This window comes from Sus scrofa, chromosome 17 (assembly GCF_054392235.1).
Source record: "Sus scrofa isolate SSC_HxYL_T2T_F1_AM1 chromosome 17, Sscrofa_HxYL_maternal_Yorkshire_Landrace_v2.0, whole genome shotgun sequence".
Lineage (NCBI taxonomy): Eukaryota > Metazoa > Chordata > Mammalia > Artiodactyla > Suidae > Sus > Sus scrofa.
The window spans coordinates 56781790-56801585 of NC_139399.1; the positions used below are offsets into that span (position 1 = coordinate 56781790).

Here is a 19796-nt window from a genome sequence, read left to right on the forward strand (position 1 = left end):
ACCAAAGAGAAGAAAAAAAGATCTCCACACCAGTGAGCTTAGAAGAGACATGTTTGGCAAAAATCTTGAAAACTGTTGAATCTGAGTGATAGGAGCTAAGTGATTCAGTTTACCATTCTGTTTGTTTTTGTGTCTGATTGAGGTTAGTCATTAAAAAAAAAATTTCTAGCCCTCACCATGAAACCACCTTACAAAAAAGGGAGGGAAAAAAAAACCCCTCACTTTATTAAGTTGCGTAAAATTGAGCTCACCTCAAAGCAAGAAGAAAGACATGTAAAAACTCATGAATCACTGCGTGGCCCATTCGGTGTCATTAGAGGAGATCCATCATTAGCGAAGATGAATCTTAAGACATCTGCTGTTCTCGGGGCAGGTGGCAGGAGAGTGGAACGTTTGGTATCAGACATCCTGGCTGTGAACCCATCTCTGCCGCTTATAGTTGATTCTAGATAAGTGGGCAGAACTTCTCGCCCTTGCGTTCCTTGTCTATAAGATGGGAAGCCAAGCTCTGCCAGTCTCTTAGGGGCAGTTGATAATGTCACTTAAACAGTGCCTGGTTATTAGCATTCGCTGCATGCGAATGATTACCATTGTTTTGTAATGGTCAGTGCATCGTGGAGGCACAAAAACGATTTGGGTAGAATGAAGACATTCTCATATTTTAGGATTTTGTTGTTGTTTCTTCCCTCCCCCACCCCCCCGCTCCAAGCATGCAAAAGTTCTGGGGCCAGAGATCAAACCTGTGCCACAGCAGTGACCTGATCCGTAATCAGGAGACCACCAGGGAACTCCTAATATCTAGTTTTTAGTATTCAGTTTCTTTTCTCATTTCTCTAGTATCTTTCTCTCACCATCCCTCTTCATTCAAATTAAATGTGCTTGCTCTGTAGACTCAGGTCTAGTTTCTCCATGGTTTTAAGTGGGTCTGGGTCGTTGCAGTGGACTGTGGTTGGGTGAGTAAGAGGGACAGGAGCAGTGATGGGTAGCAGTGCTTGTGTTGTTTCTGCTGAGGGTAGGGGCTGGACTCAAAGCAGAATGCCTTGGCAATCCGAGAAACGCTGCCTCCTGCCTGGTGCTACTTGCCTGCCTCTTAAGGGAGGTCCTGGGCTCCCCTTGGCCTCTGAGCCCTTGGCGCTCCCCACCACCACTGGCAAAGCCAGGCCTTCCCTTACAGTAAGAATCCGTGGTGTTTTACTTTGTGCCTTGTTTTGTTGGTTGTGGGTTGGTTTTTTTCATTGTTGTTGTTGTTTTTAATGGCTCTGCATGAGAAATATTCTATAAAGTTCTGCATTTTGCTCCAGGGCCATGCTGAACCCAACCTGAAATCAGCCGAATGTGTGTGGTCCCGTCTTGGTTGTCACTGCACATTGTGTGCTTTTGTGAAGGTTGCCCCTTGTGGGTCTAGTGAATATTGAAAAATGCATCGTAAAAGGCAGTCATGTTTTTTTTTTTTTTAAAGCCAATCTCAAATGACCATATATGGTATGATTCCTTTTATGTAGTATTTTTAAAGTGACGCTTTAAAGATGGAGAAAGGATTAGTGATTGCCAGGGGTGAGGGGGGTTGCGGGGTGAGGGTGGGTGCCCCCCTGAAGGGGTAGCACGAGGGTGATCTTTGTGGTGATGGCATCAAGAGAGAGCTTGATTGCAGTGGTGGTTACGTGTATCTACAGATGAGATGACGCAGAGAAACAAACACACTGCACCAATGTCAACATCCTGGTTTTGAGATGGTACTGCGGTTGGGGAACATGCAATCGCGGGGGCGGGGGGGGGGGCGGTGAATGAAGGTACCAGAGACCTCTCTGAACTTTCACAAGGTCTTGTGAATCTCCAGCGATCTCAAAATAAAAAGCAAAACTGGATTCTCCAAAACAATGGGCCCTTGTTTTACATGCTCTCAGGGCTGAAGGAAGCGTAGTAAAACTCTCCCTTTGACTCTTTTTATTCTGCCCCAAGTTCACATGCAAGAGAATTTATCAGACCTGAATGAGAGAGCTTAGTCTGGGGCTAAGATTCAAGACCCAAGCTGGTTTTTCTTTCTTTTTTTCTTTTTTAAAATGACCTACACTGCAGCTGGGGCAACGCTGGATCCTTTTAACCCACTGCGCCAGGCCAGGGATGGAACACACACCTCCATAGCGACCCAGCTGCTGCATCAGATTCTTAACACACTGTGCCATAGTGGGAACTCCTGAGTTTCCTTCTTGACATAAGACTTTCCTTTCGGACCTAAGAACTTAGTCTGCTTAGGAGTAGACTGCTGTGGGGCGTATTCAAATAATTGTCATGTCTTCCTAGGAGAGTTTTAGATAAAAGCTTTCAGATCAGGGAATGGAAACAGTGCAAGATGTGAGATGGGGCATGACCATTGGGAATATAAATTGGATCAGCCACTCTGAGGCAGTTTGCCAACGTCCCGTACAATTTTTTTTTCTTTCCTTCTTTCTTTTTTTTTTTATTTTTTTATTTTTTATTTTGCCGCCCCATGGTGTTCCCAGGCCAGGGATCAGATCTGAGCTGAGCTGCAAACTAAGCCGCAGCTGCAGCAACGCTGGATCCTTAACCCACTGTACCGGGGCAGGGATCAAACCCCTGTCCCAGCGCTCCCAAGTTCCGGCCAATCCCGCTGAGCCACAGCGGGAGCTCCTGTCCCTTACAATTTTAAAGGTAGATCCAGCAGGTTTTTTTTTAGGGGCATCACCCCTAAGAACTACATACGTGTGCACCCCAGAAGACCTATCCCAGGCAGTGTGGCCTTAGTTATAACCAAACTTGGGGGCCCTGAGGACTGGCCCTGAGGACTGGCCCAGAACCCTGGGGATCCTGTGCATCAGTTAAAAAGAGTAAGCTACTAGATCTTTGTGCTGTGACGTGGAGTGAACATCTAGACATCTTATTACTGGAGCAAGAAATATGCTCATTATGTGCAGGTCAATGATACTGATAAAAACCCATTCATCAAGCCCATTTGTTTGTTTGTTTTGGCTTCACTCATGGCAAGTGAAAATTCCTGGGCCAGGGATCAGACCCAAGCCCCAGCAGCGACCTAAGCCATTGCAGTGACAATGCTGGGTCCTTAACCCATTGTGCCACAAGGGAACGCCCCATAAAACACATTTATAAAACAATACCGTGTACTTTTAAGGATGTAAATCTGGGTGTTTTGTGTGTTTATGGCTAGAAAAATGTCTGTGAAGCTATTCATTGTGTTAGTAATTATGGATACAGCTGGTGGAGAGAGTGAGAGATAGTGGCCAAGGGCAACTTTAATTTTCTCTAAAATTCTAAAATGTATTTAAACGTTTTGAGATACCACCTGGGTGGTTCAAATTGTATCATGAGAAAGAAGGGGTAATACAGGTGTTTTTCCAACAGGAGGAAGAACTTCTGTGTGACTGGGTGATCTGCCCCCAGACTTCAGGGGTCACGCACTGATGAATGCCACCCAAGACTGGGTCGCAAATCCCACTCCGCAGTGCCCATTTCATGAACCAGAGAACTTGTCTGGCTGATTCTCAAGGTATCCTCAGTGCCTGGAATAGTCCCTGGCCTTCAAAAAAAGAAGTGAAATAAATTAGCGAATGAGTAGCAGCTTTGCTTTGCGGCATGCACTGTGAATAGTCAGTGATTCTAATGATTGACAGCCGGCTCAGTGAATCAGTGAATGAATTTAGTCTCAACTGAGTTCCTCCTTTACCTGCCTCTTCAGAGCCTTTGGAGAGGAGACTGAAAGTACCTCGTTCATCTGGGGCGATGGTTCCCTGTGTATCCCAGCCTTGCCCCACAATTTCTTTTGAGTGACATCTTCCCCATTATAAGGGAGACAGGGTGGAGGGATGGAGATGAGGACAGGAGGAGGGGCTTGTGACAGTGCCAGTCAACATGTGGCATCCTTCCCCCAGTCATCGGTAGTGGCCGTGGCCCTTGAATTTCATCGTACCTACAGTTTTTTCCTGCCATTACTTTCATACTGAACACCAAAGATGTGGTTTACATGGATCATAAGTGAGGGGGCCGGTGTCACGGTCTTCTCTGACTGTCCTATTCGAAGGTAGCCTGTGGACTTGCACTGTGAGTGAAAAAGACACCTTCCAACGTTCATGTCTGGTGGGAAAGAGCATCTCTTCTCCAGCAGTTAATCCCAGGCTTCTCATTGGTCCCTGTTGACTCATGTGACCACCATCCTTGAGCCAATCACTGTAGACAGAGGGATGGGAAATGTTAATTGCCAAGCTCAGGGCCTGTTAGTAGGTCAGCCCTACCCAAGCCAGGTGGACAGAGAGCGGGGGCAGGGGGAGAGAAATAGGGATGGGGAGGGAGGCTCTTTCCCCAAAGAAAGGAAAGAGGCTATTGACCTACCAGGCCAAAATGCCAGGAGCCCACTGCTCCCCCTGTGCCCTGCTCCGGCCGTGCCCTTCCTTAAGCAGTGACTTTCTTCTCCATGTGGTGACTCTGGACATTTCTGCTTTCTCTTCCAGCTCAAAGTGGGACCACCAGAATCATTTTGCAAAATATGCATATATCAAACCATCTCACTGTATGCCTTAAGCGTACATGATATGTCAATTATATCTCAATAAAGCTGAGAAAAAAAAAAAAAACCTAAGAGGGGAGTGGGGAGCAGGAACACCAATAGCATGACAGCCAGGCAGAACTCAATAGTGTAATAACTGGAGTTCCCGTTGTGGCTCAGCAGATTAAGAACCCGACTAGTATCCATGAGGACACAGGTTCAATCCTTGGCCTCGCTCAGTGGGTTAAGGATCCAGTGTTGCCGCAAGTTGCGGAGTAGGTTGCAGATATGGCTTGGATCCTGCAGTGCTGTGGCTGTGGTCTAGGCCGGCAGCTGCAGCTCCAACGAGACCCCTAGCCTGGGAACATCCATATGCCCAGGTGTGTGGCCCTAAAAAGCAAAAAAAAAGAAGAAAGAAAAAGAGAAAGAAAAAAAAATAGTGTAATAAGCATAATTAGCAAACACCTATATCATTTGGACAGGAGCTTTCGGACCACTTCTCCCTTATGAGATGGCCCGGGGGACAGTAGCATCTAACATCCATGTCCTTCTGATCATGTCCTACATACAGAGCTAATGCCAGAAAGAAAAGTAAACCAGGAGTCTCCAACTCCTTTCCTAGAGGGCCCAGCAGGTAATGTAAATGAGTGTCCCATCCAGGGTGGTGGCAATGGCAGTGACTGGCAGTGTTTGGAATATATATCAGTCACTCGGTAAATACTGGGTGAATAAGCACGACACCGTCATCCATCATACAACCAATAATTCATTACATGGTTATCAAGAACCAGGCCCTACAGGAGCGTTAGGGAACGTAATGGGGGACCAACTAAAATCCCCACCACCAGGGAAGCTACAGTCTGGACGGGAAGACAGATGGAAAGGAAATAACATACAAACACCCCTAAAAGTGGTGATGGGGACGGGTGTGTGTAAGAGGCATGGGCCTGCAGAAGGTGCCATAGGGGAATGGACCCTACTTGGGGAGGGCCTGGGAAGCCATGCCAGAGCTGAGACCTCTGACAGGCAGGCAGGAGGGAATGGTGTTCCAGGCAGAGGGAACAGCATGTGCAAAGGCCTCATGACAGAGACTATGGAGGGAGGAGAAGGCCAGCACCCTGGAACGAGACGGTGAGCAAAGGGAAGCCAGGTCAAGGCTGTGTTCAGAAGTCTTTGCTTCGTTCTGAGAATAAGCGGAGCTGATAGGGATGAGGTGAAGGGGGGAGGTTCAATTTATGTTTTCAGAAGCCCCTCTGGCTGGTACACAGGGAACAAGCTGGAGGGAGGCCAGAGTAGCCCCGGGGTGGGGGGGGGGGTACAGAGGCCATGGTAGTTGTCCAGGGCAGAGAGGGTGATGGCTTGGCCCTGAGCGGTGGCCATGGGGTGGAGAGTAGTTCATGAGTTCCATGGATGTGCAGGAGATGAACTTGACAACACCTAGTGATGGACTGGATGTGAGAGCTGAAGGAGAGGGAGGAGGGAGGATGATCCTGGGCTTTCGGTTCAAGCAACAGCCCCCGCCGCCCAAGATAGAGGAGACGGACAGAGCCAGTTCACCATTAGCAGATGTATTTTGAATGACATCAAATGGGGGTGTTGGAGGCAGCCGGAAAGGTCCAGGTTTGGGCCACAGCTGTTGTCTCTCCAGAAGCCTGGGATTGCTGTCGGCAGGTTGGGATCGCTAAGCCCTCGGAAGATGCTGGGAGTTGGCCCTCTCTAAAGTCCCCTTGGCCGACTGGCCATCTGTCCTCTCCACCCAGCAGGCAGGGCCACTGTTCTCAACCAAGGTAGCGGCGCGCTCACGGCGGCGGGTGGGGAAAGGTGAGCCCCCAGCCGTCAGGGACCCTCCATCTGCTTTTGATCCTTCCCAGCCTTTGAAGTCGCCCCCACCCCCCACCCTCCAGCTGTCATCTCTTGGGCTCCTCCTGCAGCCCCACGCTTCCCCAGAGCTTCTCTGTCCCTGAGGACAGTGGTGGTGACAAGGGTAACAAATGATGGCAAGCCGCTGGCAGCAGCAGGCGGAGGAGAAGGCAGAGGGCGGGGGCTGGGGGTGCTTGCAAATGCATCTCTCTTCCTGCTCCTTCTGACCTGATTCCGAAGCAGGAGGGGTAAGGGGGGAAGTTTGCAACAATACAGGGTGGGGGCGGATTTTGGGGGGACATGAATTCCACACCTTTGCTTCCTTCCCTGCCTTCACGAAAGAGACGCCAAGACTTTATCCTCCTCTCAGAATCTAAGGCTGGTTTCTCTCTTGCCTCCCCTGCAAAGAGAATAAGCCCGTCTCCTATTTCAGGTGACTGGGAGGAGGGGAGGAGGGGACGAAGGCAAAGGAAGTCTCCCCCCAAATAGCAAGAGAACTGAACTCTGCCCATCAGACCGTGGAACCAGTGGTTTTCAGATGATCCTCATGGCAGTTCCCTGGAATAAAATGAACCGGGTTTCAAGCTTTTGTCCGTGTGAATGCAAGTAAGCAGTAATTCGCCTTTATTGAACACCCACTCACTCATGCCTTCTCTGACTTAATCTGTGGGATAACCTGCCAGGGAGGGTACTATTACTTTCTACATTCTTTGGGATGAGGCTCAGAGAAATTAAATAACTTGCCCAAGGTCACAAAGCTCATAAAAGAGGCATAGCTAGGATTTGAGCCCTTGTAGCAGATGACAGAGCTAGTGCTCTGACCAGGTGGCTTAATGGGTATTGGAACTGAATGGGTCCTGAATTCAAACTCTGATCCACCCACAAGCTGTGGTTAAGAGACCCTGGAGCAGAGTTCCCCGTTGTGGCTCAGCAGGGTAAGAACTGGACTAATATCCATGAAGATGTGGGTTTGATCCTTGGCCTCGCTCAGCGGGTTAAGGATCCAGCACAGCCGCGAGCTTCAGTGTAGGTCACAGATGCGGCTCAGATGTGGCGTTTTGCTGTGGCGGTGGCGTAGGCAGGCAGCTGTAGCTCCGATTTGACCCCTCCACTATTAGCTAGCAGGTTACTCTGTGAATCTCAGTCTCCTCATCTCTACTCACTTCCTAGGATGAGATGAGCCAATACATGCAAAGAGCTCTTGGCCCCAAAGTCCGTGCTCTTTACGTGTTCGCTCTTTCTATCTCTTTTATCTGTACAGTGAGCACTATAATCAGGTCCAGGTTAAGACCTTCAGAGCCCTCAAAACACCAAAGGGCAGCTCCCTCCTCTGCTGCCCCAGGTAATTCAATAATAAAACGACATAACCCATCAAACACAAAGACCAAATTCACCGTGCACTGAAATTTAGAAAGCTCTCTTTTAGATCCTCAAAGCAGAACAGGAAAAGTTCACCCAACAGGCATGATTTGCATTTCCTTGGTGCCTCTGCTTTGCTCAGACCTAAATCTGTGTTTAGTCAGCCTGCTGGGAAATAGAAGCTCACCTCCCCGGGTGGTTGTGTTAAAGGAGATAATGTACAAGTAATCAGCGAACTAGTAAGAACCCGACTAGCATCCATGAGGATGTGGGTTCAATCCCTGGCCTCGCTCAGTGGGTTAAGGATCCAGCATAGCCGCGAGCTGGATCCTTGGGGAAGTTGCCTGGCATGTAGTAGGTGCTTGGGAAGTGGGAGCTATGGTTAGAATTTTTGGAAGGATTTTTCTCATTCTGAGTTGCCTTGAACTATTCATGTTGTTATACTTTGTAGTTAATGGTTTGCGTCTGCAAGAGAGCCGTGCCCATAAGCTGGAGCTGCCAGCAGGAAAGAACCATGGTGGTGCCTGAAGTCAGGGTCCTGTCTACTCTGTGAAGCCTAACAATTGCTGCTGCTTTGGCTTTGTTGGTGGTATTTATTTATTCACCTCCAAAGGATGGTGTGTTTGAACTGCTCTAGATGTGTTTGAATTTTAGATCTTGAGTTAACTTAACGAGGACCTGGTGCTTTAAATGTACACATTAAGTGTAATTTTTGAATTCCATTTTTACTTTATATTGGAGTATAGTTGATTGACAATGTTATATTAGTTTCAGGTGTACAGCAAAGTGATTCAGTTCTGCATATACACATATATATTCTTTCTCAGATTCTTTTCCCATACAGGTTATTTCAGAATGTTGAGTAGAGCTCCCTGTGCTTATACAGTAGGTCCCTGGTGATTATCTTTTTTTTTTTTTTTTTTTTTTTTTTTGGCTGTGCCTGTGGCATGTCAAGGTTCTAGAGCCAGGGATGGAACTCCCACCACAAGAGTGACCCAACCACTGCGGTGACAACACCAGATCCTTGACTCGCTGCGCCATAAGAGAACTCCTTGATTATCTGTTTTATATATACTAGTGTGTATATGTTAATCCCAAACTCCTAACTTATTTGTCCTCCCCTTAAAAGTAATTATTGATAAATTTAAGTTTAAATCCATCATTTTTTTTATTATTTGTTCCATCTCTCCTTTGTTTCTTTTTCTCTACTTTCTTGCCTTGTTTGGATTAATCAAGTATTTTTATTATTCTCTTTTATTCTCTATTAGCTTGTTGGTGTACATTTATTATTTTTATCCTCTAAGCACTTCCCCCAAAGATTATAGAATGCATCCTTGATAAATCTTTAAAAGTTTACTATAAATTAATACATCAAGGAAAATGCAAGGTCCTTAGAACATGTTAAGTTCATTTATTCTCCTCCTACTCTCGAGTTTACCTTTTTATGTTGCTCTCCATCTCTTTCTGAATTTTTCATGCTTCCAGAGTATTCTTTTGTGATACATATGTACTTGCTACTAAGTGGCAAATAATCTTAATTTTAGTTTGTTTCATTTTTGTCTTTATTTTGGAAGGCTTTTGTTTTGTTTGTTTTGGCTGGTATAGGAGTCTATGTTAGATGAAATTCCATTGTTTTCTGGCTTCCATCATTTCTGTTGAGAAGGCTCATTAGTCCTTCTTTAAAGATCATTTGTCTTATTCACCTTCCGGCTCCTTTTAAGATGACTATGTTCTCACATGTGTATAGTTTGATTATGATGTGCCCAAGAGTATTTTTCTCTGTATTTATCCTGCCTCTGATTCACAGAACTTCTTGATTCTGTTGGCTTGAGTCTTTCATCTGTCTGGAAGGGCTTTCTGTCAGTTTCCTCATTAAATATTGTTTCTAAGTTCTCTCCCTCCTCTCCTATGTGGCCCCTGTTACGTGTATATTAAATCTTTTCTCCATGTTTCCTTTATGCTTTTTTAAAAAACCTGTTTTCCAACCCTCTTTCTGAGATATTTCTGCTAATCTGATCTTCCAGTTCATTCTTTTCTTCTGCTCTATCCAGCCTATAGTTCAACTGCTCTATGGATTCTGAATTTCGGTTATTATATTTTTCAAGTTTAAAAGTTCCATTTGATTTTATTTAAAGATTCTAGTTCTCGTGTAACATCCTCCATTGTCCATCTTTTTTCTTGATCGTATTTTCAAAGTTTGGGAAGTCTGTGTTTAGTAGCTCTAATATCTGAATCTTATTTATGAAATGGGGCTTTTGTCTTGGTTTTTTGATTGTTTGGTTTTGTTTCCTTGCATGCCTGGTAATTTTTTAGTACTAGACATGGTGTATGAAAAATTGTGGAAACTCTGGACCATGACATCTTTACCCACAAAAAGTTGCTTTTATTCTGGCCTGTGGTGATAGCAAAGGCAAATCACTTTGATCCAATAAGGGATTAAAATGACTCAATGCAGGATCTATTTGGTTGGTCCATAATCCAAGGGAGTGACCTTTCAGGGGTCTCATTAAAACTCTGGTATGTTTACCAAGGATTGTATCCTTGATGGGCCATGAACTCCAACTTTGCCTCCATGGTACTGGGAGACTGCCAGAAGCTCTGCTTCAGTTCTTTCCTTCTTAGCCACCCCTTTCTGCTTGGCTTCTCTAACTCTTACCCCACCCAGCTTAGGTTTCAGCAAACGCCTCAAAGGTAACAACTGCCAACGGTGTCAAGCTCACTTTTCTGTGGTTCTCACCTCTCTAGGATCTTAGCTCCTTGGGTCCTAGCTGCCTTAGTAGCCTGAACTCTAATTTTTGTCTTCCCAGCCCAGTGAGACTGGAAAACTCTAAGCTGCTCCTTTTTGCTTCTGAACTTATAAATTGGCAGATGTCTTGTGGGGAAAAGTAGTAGAGGTCAGACTTAACTCAGTCCATGTCCCATCTCTCTGGGGTCTTGAGCCCTTAAGTCCTGCCTTAGTTGCCCTACAATGCCTTAAAACAATGTTTTGTAGGTTTTATTTTTTTTTATTGTGAATAGTGACATTGAACCAAAAATAGAAACTTCCATTATAGCTGGGCAGTAAATTCAGTTGGAGAGTTTAATACATATTAGGAAAAATGGCTTATTTTCATTTTAGCTAATTCTGGAGGAAAATGCAAATTTAAGCCCTAGAGGGAGTTCCTGTCGTGGCACAGTGGTTAACGAATCTGACTAGGAACCATGAGGTTGTGGGTTCGATCCCTGGCCTTGCTCAGTAGGTTAAGGATCCGGCGTTGCCATGAGCTGTGGTGTAGGTCACAGACGCGGCTCGGATCCCACGTTGCTGTGGCTCTGGTGTAGGCCGGTGGCTACGGCTCCGATTTGACCCCCAGCCTGGGAACCTCCATATGCCACGGGAGCGGCCCAAGAAAAATGGCAAAAAAAAAAAAAAAAAAAAAAAAAGCCCTAAAAAGGTGAAGACTTCAGATAAATTAAAGACCTAACTATGAGAGATAAAATTCCGGAGTTCCCGTCGTGGCTCAGTGGTTAATGGACCCGATTAGCATCCATGAGGACACAGGTTCCATCCGTGGCCGTGCTTGAGGATCCGGCATTGCTATGAACTGTGATGTAGTTTGCAGCTATGGCTTGGATCCTGTGTTGCTGTGGCTGTGGTATAGGCCAGCGGCTACAGTTCCAATTCAACCCCTAGCCTGGGAACCTCCATATGCCATGGGTGCAGCCCTAAAAAGACAAAAAACAAACAAAAAGAAAGAAAGGAAGGAAGGAAGAAAGAGAGGAAAAGAATTCCAAGTCAATAGTTTAAATTGTAGATAATTCTAATATCCCAGGATTAGGGAAATCATTTTTACATCTAGGAAAACAGATTATTATTTAGTAAATATATAAGAATTTTTTTGTTCTGCAAGGCATCTAAAACCAACGATGGACTAGTAATTAAACTCTGCAAGGCACTCTAGCAAATCAGTCCTCCCCCAAAAAAGGAAAAAATAAAACCCAGTAGGAAAATGGGCAAGCCAAGAAGATAAGGATAGACAGTTCCTAGAAACTCTTGTGGCCCACAATTACGTGAATATATGCTCAAACTCTCTAATAATTATTGAAATGCAAATTAAAACAATTATGAGATAATTACTTTCCAGCTATCTGTTTGGCAAAAATCAGAAAGCTGGACAATGCCAACTGTTAGCAAGAATTTATGAAACTAGAATGCTTATGCACTTCTGGTGTGAAACTAGATTAGCACAGAATTGTGAAGAACAGTTTGCTAGTACTTGGTCAAGTTCAGTTCCCATATACCCAGTGACTCAGATGTTTATATATTTTGAGAATGTGTGTGTATGTGATCTTTTAACAAAGATGTTCATTACAGCATTGTTTACAGTGGCTGATAGATGAAAGACAGCACTAGAGCAATGCATAAATCCAATAGTGTGGTCATACAGTATGTACAGTATGGAATTCTAGCTACAAGTCATCCAATTATAGAAATAAGTAAATTAGTATACATAAAAAAATCATAGTGGAAAGTGGGAAAAAGTCTAATATATAGAATGAGGTGTCATGCACAACACTACTCATGTAAATTAAAACACATATCACGTGTAAAACAATACATCATTTATAAGGGGACATATTTACGTATTTAATACATTAAAGTCATTTCTAGGGCTGGATGGAAAATGAAAATAAACAGAAATTTTTAAAAATATTTTTGAAGAAGCTAATTGCTCAATTACAGATTTCCTCTCTCCTTCCAGTTTCCTCTCTCCCTCTGTCCTCATCTTCCAACAGATGTTGATCGGATGACAGAATAAACAAGATTCTGTGTCCAGTGCTGTGGGGGAAATAAGCATGATTTCCACATTGGCATGGCCTTCAAGGGCCTTAGGCAAGAGTCTGAGGTGAAGATGCAAAAAGCGTAAGAGGCACTATTCTGTCCCAGAGTTAAAACTCACAAACACCTTCTTGCTCTGTTGTAACATGAACAAATGCTGTTTGGATGTGCTGATTGCTCATGAGGGTGACAGCAAAACTTGGTAAAATCATAAGCTAAGAGATTGAGACCAGATGTGTCCCACTGCTCTTTCTTTCTTCATCAGGCTTGTCTAATGACATATAATCCACGGGGCTCAAATACAAAGGCCCTGTACAGAGCAGGAGGAAATGAAAGGAAATGAAAAAGGAGGGCCAAATGTAAGACACTAGGGAATGGTGGGGACTGTGGTAAACTGAAGCTCATGTGCCCAGTTTAGGGCAGCCACTACTCAGCTCCAGCTGTTGGGTGCCATGAAAGAAGGTGGCAATATTCCTCTATCCTTCAAGAGAAGCTACAATTCTAGATTTTTATGTGAAATCACCTCATTTTTAAATATTGACAACTACTTCAAATATTTTTAAACCCTGAGGAGGAGAAGAAATTTATTTTGTTTTTAACTGGATTTGGTCATTTAGCTAAGAGTTGGCTGCCTCTAATACTCATACTCCTGGCATCTGGATGTTTAGAGACAAATATAATTTTTTACAAAATTGTTTATTTTTAAACTTTAAGTTATTTGCATATACCCCCAAAGAATGAAGGGAATGAGTTTCGATAAAATGCAAATTTCCAACAACACAGTCAGACAATAGGTTCAATATCTTCTGTTTGCCAAGCTCCATACAATATGTTTTGATATATTAAAGGAAAGAGATACCTAGGCCTCTTTCTGGAGTGCCTTGTGCTATTTTGGGGAACAAGAAAACTGGACCTCAGGACACAGGTATACATGGGAGCATTCAGGACCCAAATGTTTATTGTTAATGTAAAGACAAACGCTGGTGGCTGATTTGTGTGGAATGTTCCCGTCTGACTAAAAAATATACATAGGCGTTCCCGTCGTGGCGCAGTGGTTGATGAATCTGACTAGGAACCATGAGGTTGCAGGTTTGATCTCTGCCCTTGCTCAGTGGGTTGACAATCTGGCATTGCCGTGAGCTGTGGTGTAGGTTGCAGACGCGGCTCGGATCCCGCGTTGCTGTGGCTCTGGTGTAGGCTGGCAGCTACAGCTCTGATTGGACCCCTAGCCTGGGAACTTCCATATGCCATGGGAGTGGCCCAAGAAATGACAAAAAAAAGACTAAATAAATAAATAATATATATAGAAGTTCCACTATTCACAATGGCCAAGACATGGAAGCAACCTAAATGTCCATCGACAGATGAATGGATTAAGATGTGGTGTATATGCACAATGGAATACTACTCAGCCATAAAAAAGGACAAAATAATACCATTTGCAGCAACGCAGATGGAATTAGAGACTCTCATACTAAGTGAAGTAAATCAGAAAGAGAAAGGCAAATATCACATATCTGGAATCTAATATATGGCACAAATAAACCTTTCCACAGAAAAGAAACTCATGGACTTAGAGAACAGACTTGTGTTTGCCAAGGGGGAGGGGAGGGGTGGGATAGACTGAGAATCTGGGGTTAATAGATGCAGGCTATTGCATTTGGAGTGGATAAGCAATGAGATTGTGCTGTATAGCACTGGAAACAATATCTGGTCACTTGTGATGGAGCGTGATGGAGGATATGAGAAAAAGAATGTGTGACTGGGTCAATTTGCTGTTCAGTAGGAACTTGACAAAACACTGTAAACCAACTATGATGGAAAAAATAAAAATCATTTTTTAAAAAAGTACATATAGGAGTTCCCACTGTGGCACAGATTACATATCCGCCTGCAGGTGCTTAGGTTGCTGTGGAGGTGCAGGTTTGATCCCCAGCCTGGCACAGTGGGTTAAAGGATCTGGAGTTGTCATAGCTGCAGCAGAAGTCAATCCCTGGCCTGGAACTTCCATGTGCTGCCAATGTGGCCATAAAAAAAAATGTTTTTAAGTATATATAAAGTACTCTCTATGTACAAGTCCTAGGTTAATTGATTTCTTTCTTTGTTAAAAAAATATTAAATATTTCAGGCATTCAGAGATGTAGAGTAACCTTATGAAAGGGGTATGCCTGCTTAGAGACTAAAACAGAGGATGACAAACTTTTTCCGCCAAATACAAAATATTTGCAGCATTGCATGTCTCTATGGCAACTACTCCACTCAGAAGTTGCAGCATGAAAGTAGCCATGGACGATACAGTAAAGCAATGAGCAAGGCTGTGTTCTGATAAAACTACTAATGAACACTGAAATTGGAATTTAACATAATTTTCAAAGGTCCTGAGATGTCATTCTTCTGGGGATTTTTTCAATCATTTAAAAAATGTGAAACCTATTCTTAGTTCACAGGTGGCACAAAAACAGATGACAGGTTGGATTTGGATGGGCCATAATTTGTGTCAACTTCTGAACTACAATGTTGCAAATACAGTTGAAGCCCCAGAGTCTCACTTTCTAAATTGTATCCCCTGAAGACCCCCAGTTAACTATTCTCCTTGAAATGGGTGTTTATCGTTCCTGCACAGACTATTATCTTTTTATTGCTTATGTCTGAATCCCTAAATGGTATATAATATTGATCTGTATATTTTGAACTTCATAGAAATGGCATGGATACCATTGGTACCCTTCTACCACAATGCCAGGTACTTTGTTTGTCAATCTGTCCATCATGCTAAGTGGAGCTCCCATGAAACCTTTTTCACTGCTGTATCGTATTCCATCATGTGCCAGTTCTGCCTATATTATTCAGTCCTATGGTCACACCTGGGCATTTAAGTTGCTGCCTGCTAAGTCATTTCTTTGCATGTATCATATCTTTTCATCTTCACCATGACCCAGCAAGGGAGATACTTTGCTAATCCCCATTGTCTAGATGAGAAAACTTTTGACTTAACAGCAGTTTTGGGGAACTTGCTCAAGGTAGTGAGTAGTGAAACTGGAATTTGAATCCCTAACTTTTCACGATGGAATCTGAGTTTAGATCCATGTCACCACCAATCCATACACTGTGCTCTGTTGACAAATGATAACGGATCCTGCCAAGGATGACCTTGAATCCTGATTTGCAGCGGCTAAACTTCGCCGTTCTCTGAGGACAACTTGAATCAGTGTCACACTGATTGTTGGTTGGAGTTTGGTCCTTGGAAAATCGCCATGTCCGATATTGCGTGCGTTGACCAGAAACTTCATTCCTTGACCACAGTGGGTAGAAATTTAAGGGGAATAAGTACATATATAACATAAGAGTTGGAAAAGTTTTCAATTAAAAGTGAGAATGACCCAGGACACTTGTCCCTATTCTTCTCCCCCTCCCCCCAATAGCATTTATCAAAATCATGGGTAATTCAGGAGCTCATGTATTCCTTCTTGGTAGGGACCCCCGTGCTGGGCTGTGGCATTCTGATGCCTAGAGGGACTTTTTTTTTTTTTTCCCCTTTGGCCATCCCACGGCATTTGGAGTTCCCAGGCCAGGGATCAGATCACAGCTGTGGTCACGACGAAAGCCACAGCTGCAGCAATGCCAGATCCCTAACCCACTGTGCCGGGCAGGGGATCGTACCCATATCCCAGCGCACTCAAGACTTCGCTGATCCCACTGCGGCGCAGTGGGAGCTCCCTCGTGGGGCTTTTTAAATATCAATGACACCTTTTGAGCCCTTCTCCATCTGTACAAGGGGCACTGTGTAACACCCTATCCATCCTTCTCTCTTAACTGCAGTCCACTTCACCTTCTCGGCACGCCTCTGGCTTTTAGGAACCCAGATACAAAACTCCCTCTCTACCTGTTTCTCCCTTCCTCCTACTGGAAAGTCTCCCTGGCTCCCTCCAGCTCATTCAGATGCCATTTCAAAGAGACCCAAATATAATTTTTCTAATGGCAAAATACGGTGGGAAGGAGGGGGAAGTTTTAATCAAGTGGGTGTATTCTCCGGAGGGGAGCAAATACTTCAATTCCTCATTTCCCTTTGATGAAAAGTTTAGTGAATTCTTATTATGTAGAATTTATAAGATGGCTGGGTTTAGGTAATCAGCTTTAATATTTATACTCTTAGGGAAAGAAGTCGGAATCATTAGTAAGCATGCATAATTAATGAATAAATTTTATTTCCCCTTTGTTTTCTTTCAGGTACAAGGAAATGCTAGAACTAGTGATCTCACCCAGCCTTACTGTAAACAGCGACCGTCCCGGTAAAGTGAAGCTTAACTGTGCTGAGGCTGATGTCTGGACTCTGAGTGACATCGAAGGTAGGCCTCCTGGTGTGCGTTTTGGGGGGCCTGGTGCTGGTCCCCGAGCACCCCAAGGAATATGGTAAGGGACAGACAGCCTTAGACGTGCATCTTCTGGAAAGTACTGTCATTGTGACCGTTTCTCCTCCTGCCAATTAAATTGTTGCACCAAAACTTTGGCGTAGGTTGCTAACAGTTTCGTCTAGTCATTAGAGGGAAAAGTGTGCTCGTTCGGGTTGTGAACTTCCTTTCCTGGTCTCCAGTTCTGAGAAATGCTGACACTTCCACGAGTCAGTTTCGGGTGTGTTTCAGGCCCAGCGAGGGGGTGTCCTGCAGGCTCTGGGGGCTGGAGCTCTGAGTCCTCTCCTGCCATCTCTGCATCCAAGCAGGCGTCTTGTTTATGGGGCTTTGACGCTGGGACAAGAACTCGTCTGCCTTTTGCTTTCAGGTCGGGTTGGAGTCAAGGAAGCAGAGGAGAGTTAAGCTGTTTCAAAAATTATTGGCAAATGATGCAGTCAGACTAGTTTTCTCGAGAACAATTCCAGCTATTGTTTGCGCTGTTTGGGATCTGTCAGCCTTCCTGGTAGAGCTCAGAGTTACTTAGCAAAAGGCATTAAGCTATTATGTTTAACCATGGGGCTTAACCCTTTGTTGGAGCCGCTTTGGGATTTGCTGCTGGTGTTCCGAGACCCCCGGCTGTCTCTCCTTCACTGTCTGTGTTTGACGCCATGGGACATGGTGCTTTGCAATTGACATGGAAAACCAAAGAGTGTGTCTAGTTGACTATAACATCAGAAAGAATTTGCTTTTATGCAGCTCCAGGCTTCTGGGAGTAATTCCTGCTGTCACCAAGACGGTGACATTTCCCCTGCATGCTGGTCATGACGCTGGAAGAGCCCTGCTAAAAGCACCACCAAGAGGGTCTGGGCTCCCATGCCGACGTGGTACAGACAGCACACCCTCATTCCTCCTGACCCTTTGGAGCATCCATGTAAGCCAGCCTGGGCTCTTTGAGAGTTCGAGACAATTTATTGAGTCCTGTTCAAAGACAGTCATCCTTTTCCTTCCAACTGAAGGCACCAGTCCACTAAAGACTCTTCATTTCAGAGCCAGTAGAGACAGGAAAAGGCATAGGCTGCTGAGGGAGGAAGATCCCAGTCTGACTCCCAGCCCCACGGCTTCAGCCAAGTAATCTTGGGCAAATCGTTTAACCTTCCTGAACCTCAACTTTCTCACTGTCAAATGGGGGCAGAACCATGATCCCTTCGTAGGGTACTTACCGCAAGGATTAAATGAGGTGATGTTATGGAATGTGCCTGGCACAGCTTGGGGACGTGGTAAATAAACTTACTTTTCCATGAATCAAATAACCACAGTGAACTCAATACCATGGCTGCACACTGGCAGCTCACAGCCAAGTTGGGCCCTCGTGTATATCTCTGTTTGGTTTACGCTGTATTTTAAATAAAAACGAACTTGGAAAAATTGGGAGAGTCCACAAAAATCTGGATGGGTAGAAACGCTGGGCCTGCAGTCCCCCCTGGCTGCCACTAGTGGGAGCCAAGGGGCAGCTGTCTCAAGGAGTCCCTGCCCCTCCCTTTTAATCCTTGGTTTTTGTAAGCACCTACTTTGTCCCAGGCACTGTCAGAGCCACAGAAATCTAGCCTAATTCTCCTCCTCCTTCTCCTCCTCCATCGCTTTCAAAGCAAACTCTCAGCACCCACTGTGTGTCAGACATAAAAGTGTATTAACTCTAATCCCTGCAACTCTAGGAAGTGGGTACTTGTTTTACAGGTGAGAAACTGAGGCACAGAGAGGTCGAGTAACTTGCTTGAGATGACACTTCAAAGACAGCCAGAATTTGAACTTGTGCAGTCTGACTCCAAAATCCGTTTTCCTAATGAATACACTGTACTCTTTCTCCTATAATTATTATATCCCTACTAGGCTACAAGCCCATTTTAAAGATGTGGAAGTTGAGGTACATGGGGAGTTAAGTAACTAAGCAAGTAACTCATGGCAGGGCCAGGAATCAAACCCAGGCCCTTTGGCTCCTGAGTCCCCACTTCTAAACTCAATAATCACTTTCTGCCAAGCTCTTAAGGGTCTCCAGACCCCAGGAGTCCATCCCCCACAGTGGTAGCACCCACAAACACATCATCTCTCTCCTTTTTGTGTGTGACTTGGAGCTGTCCGCACCCCTTCTGCTGCCCTGGAGCAAGCTGAGGCCAAGGTGAAGGCTTTGGGGGTGGAGCAATGGGGTGGAGAGGGCTTGCTCCCAAATTCAGAGCAGGCAGAGTTAGCAGGATCAGGTTACACACACACACACACACACATTTTTCTTTCTCTTGATGTGGGAGGGAGCTCCAGGACTCTGCAGGGGACATTCCACCCTAGTCGTGGCCCCAAGTGTCGCAGCTGCCCTCCCTGCCTGGCCTCTGGTCTCCCTCCTCCTGGGCCCTTCCTTCTGTTACAGAGTGACTGTCACCAGGTGACTGCAAAGGTCCAGCTCCGAGGAGGACCCCAGAAAGCATGAGCCATGGAGCCTATGCTCAGGAGGATCCTGGGAAAGCGCAGCTCAAAGAAGGCCCCCAGTGGCGCCCATCGTATTTCCAGCTCTGCCTCTTACCGGTTATAAGTCCCTGGTCTAGTGTCCTAACCTCTTTGGGGTTTATTGACCCCTTCTGTTAAATGGGATCATTATTCCACCAACCCCATAGAGTTGATATGAAGATGAAATGGCTTAAAACATGGAGAGGACTTAGTGTTTTAAAGAGTATAGAATGAGGAGTTCCCATTGTGGTGCAGCAGAAATGAATCTAACTAGTATCCATGAGGATGCAGGTTCGATCCCTGGCCTCACTCAGTGGGGGCTGCAGTGAGCTGTGGGGTAGGTCACAGATGTGGCTTGGAT

At 45.0% G+C, this 19796-nt stretch overlaps 1 protein-coding gene across 9 annotated transcripts in view; it reads left to right on the forward strand.

The window, feature by feature from the left end:
• EYA2 (EYA transcriptional coactivator and phosphatase 2) overlaps positions 1-19796 on the forward strand; it is a 315037-nt gene that overhangs the window by 106753 nt on the left and 188488 nt on the right. For all 9 annotated transcript variants that reach the window (XR_014832539.1, XR_014832538.1, XR_014832537.1 and 6 more), the window contains one exon: positions 16782-16900. Coding sequence is in view for 5 of the 9 variants with exons in the window: in XM_021077395.2 (XP_020933054.2) it covers positions 16792-16900 (109 nt within the window). In the remaining 4 variants the exon portion in view is untranslated. The remainder of the gene's footprint in view (positions 1-16781; positions 16901-19796) is intronic.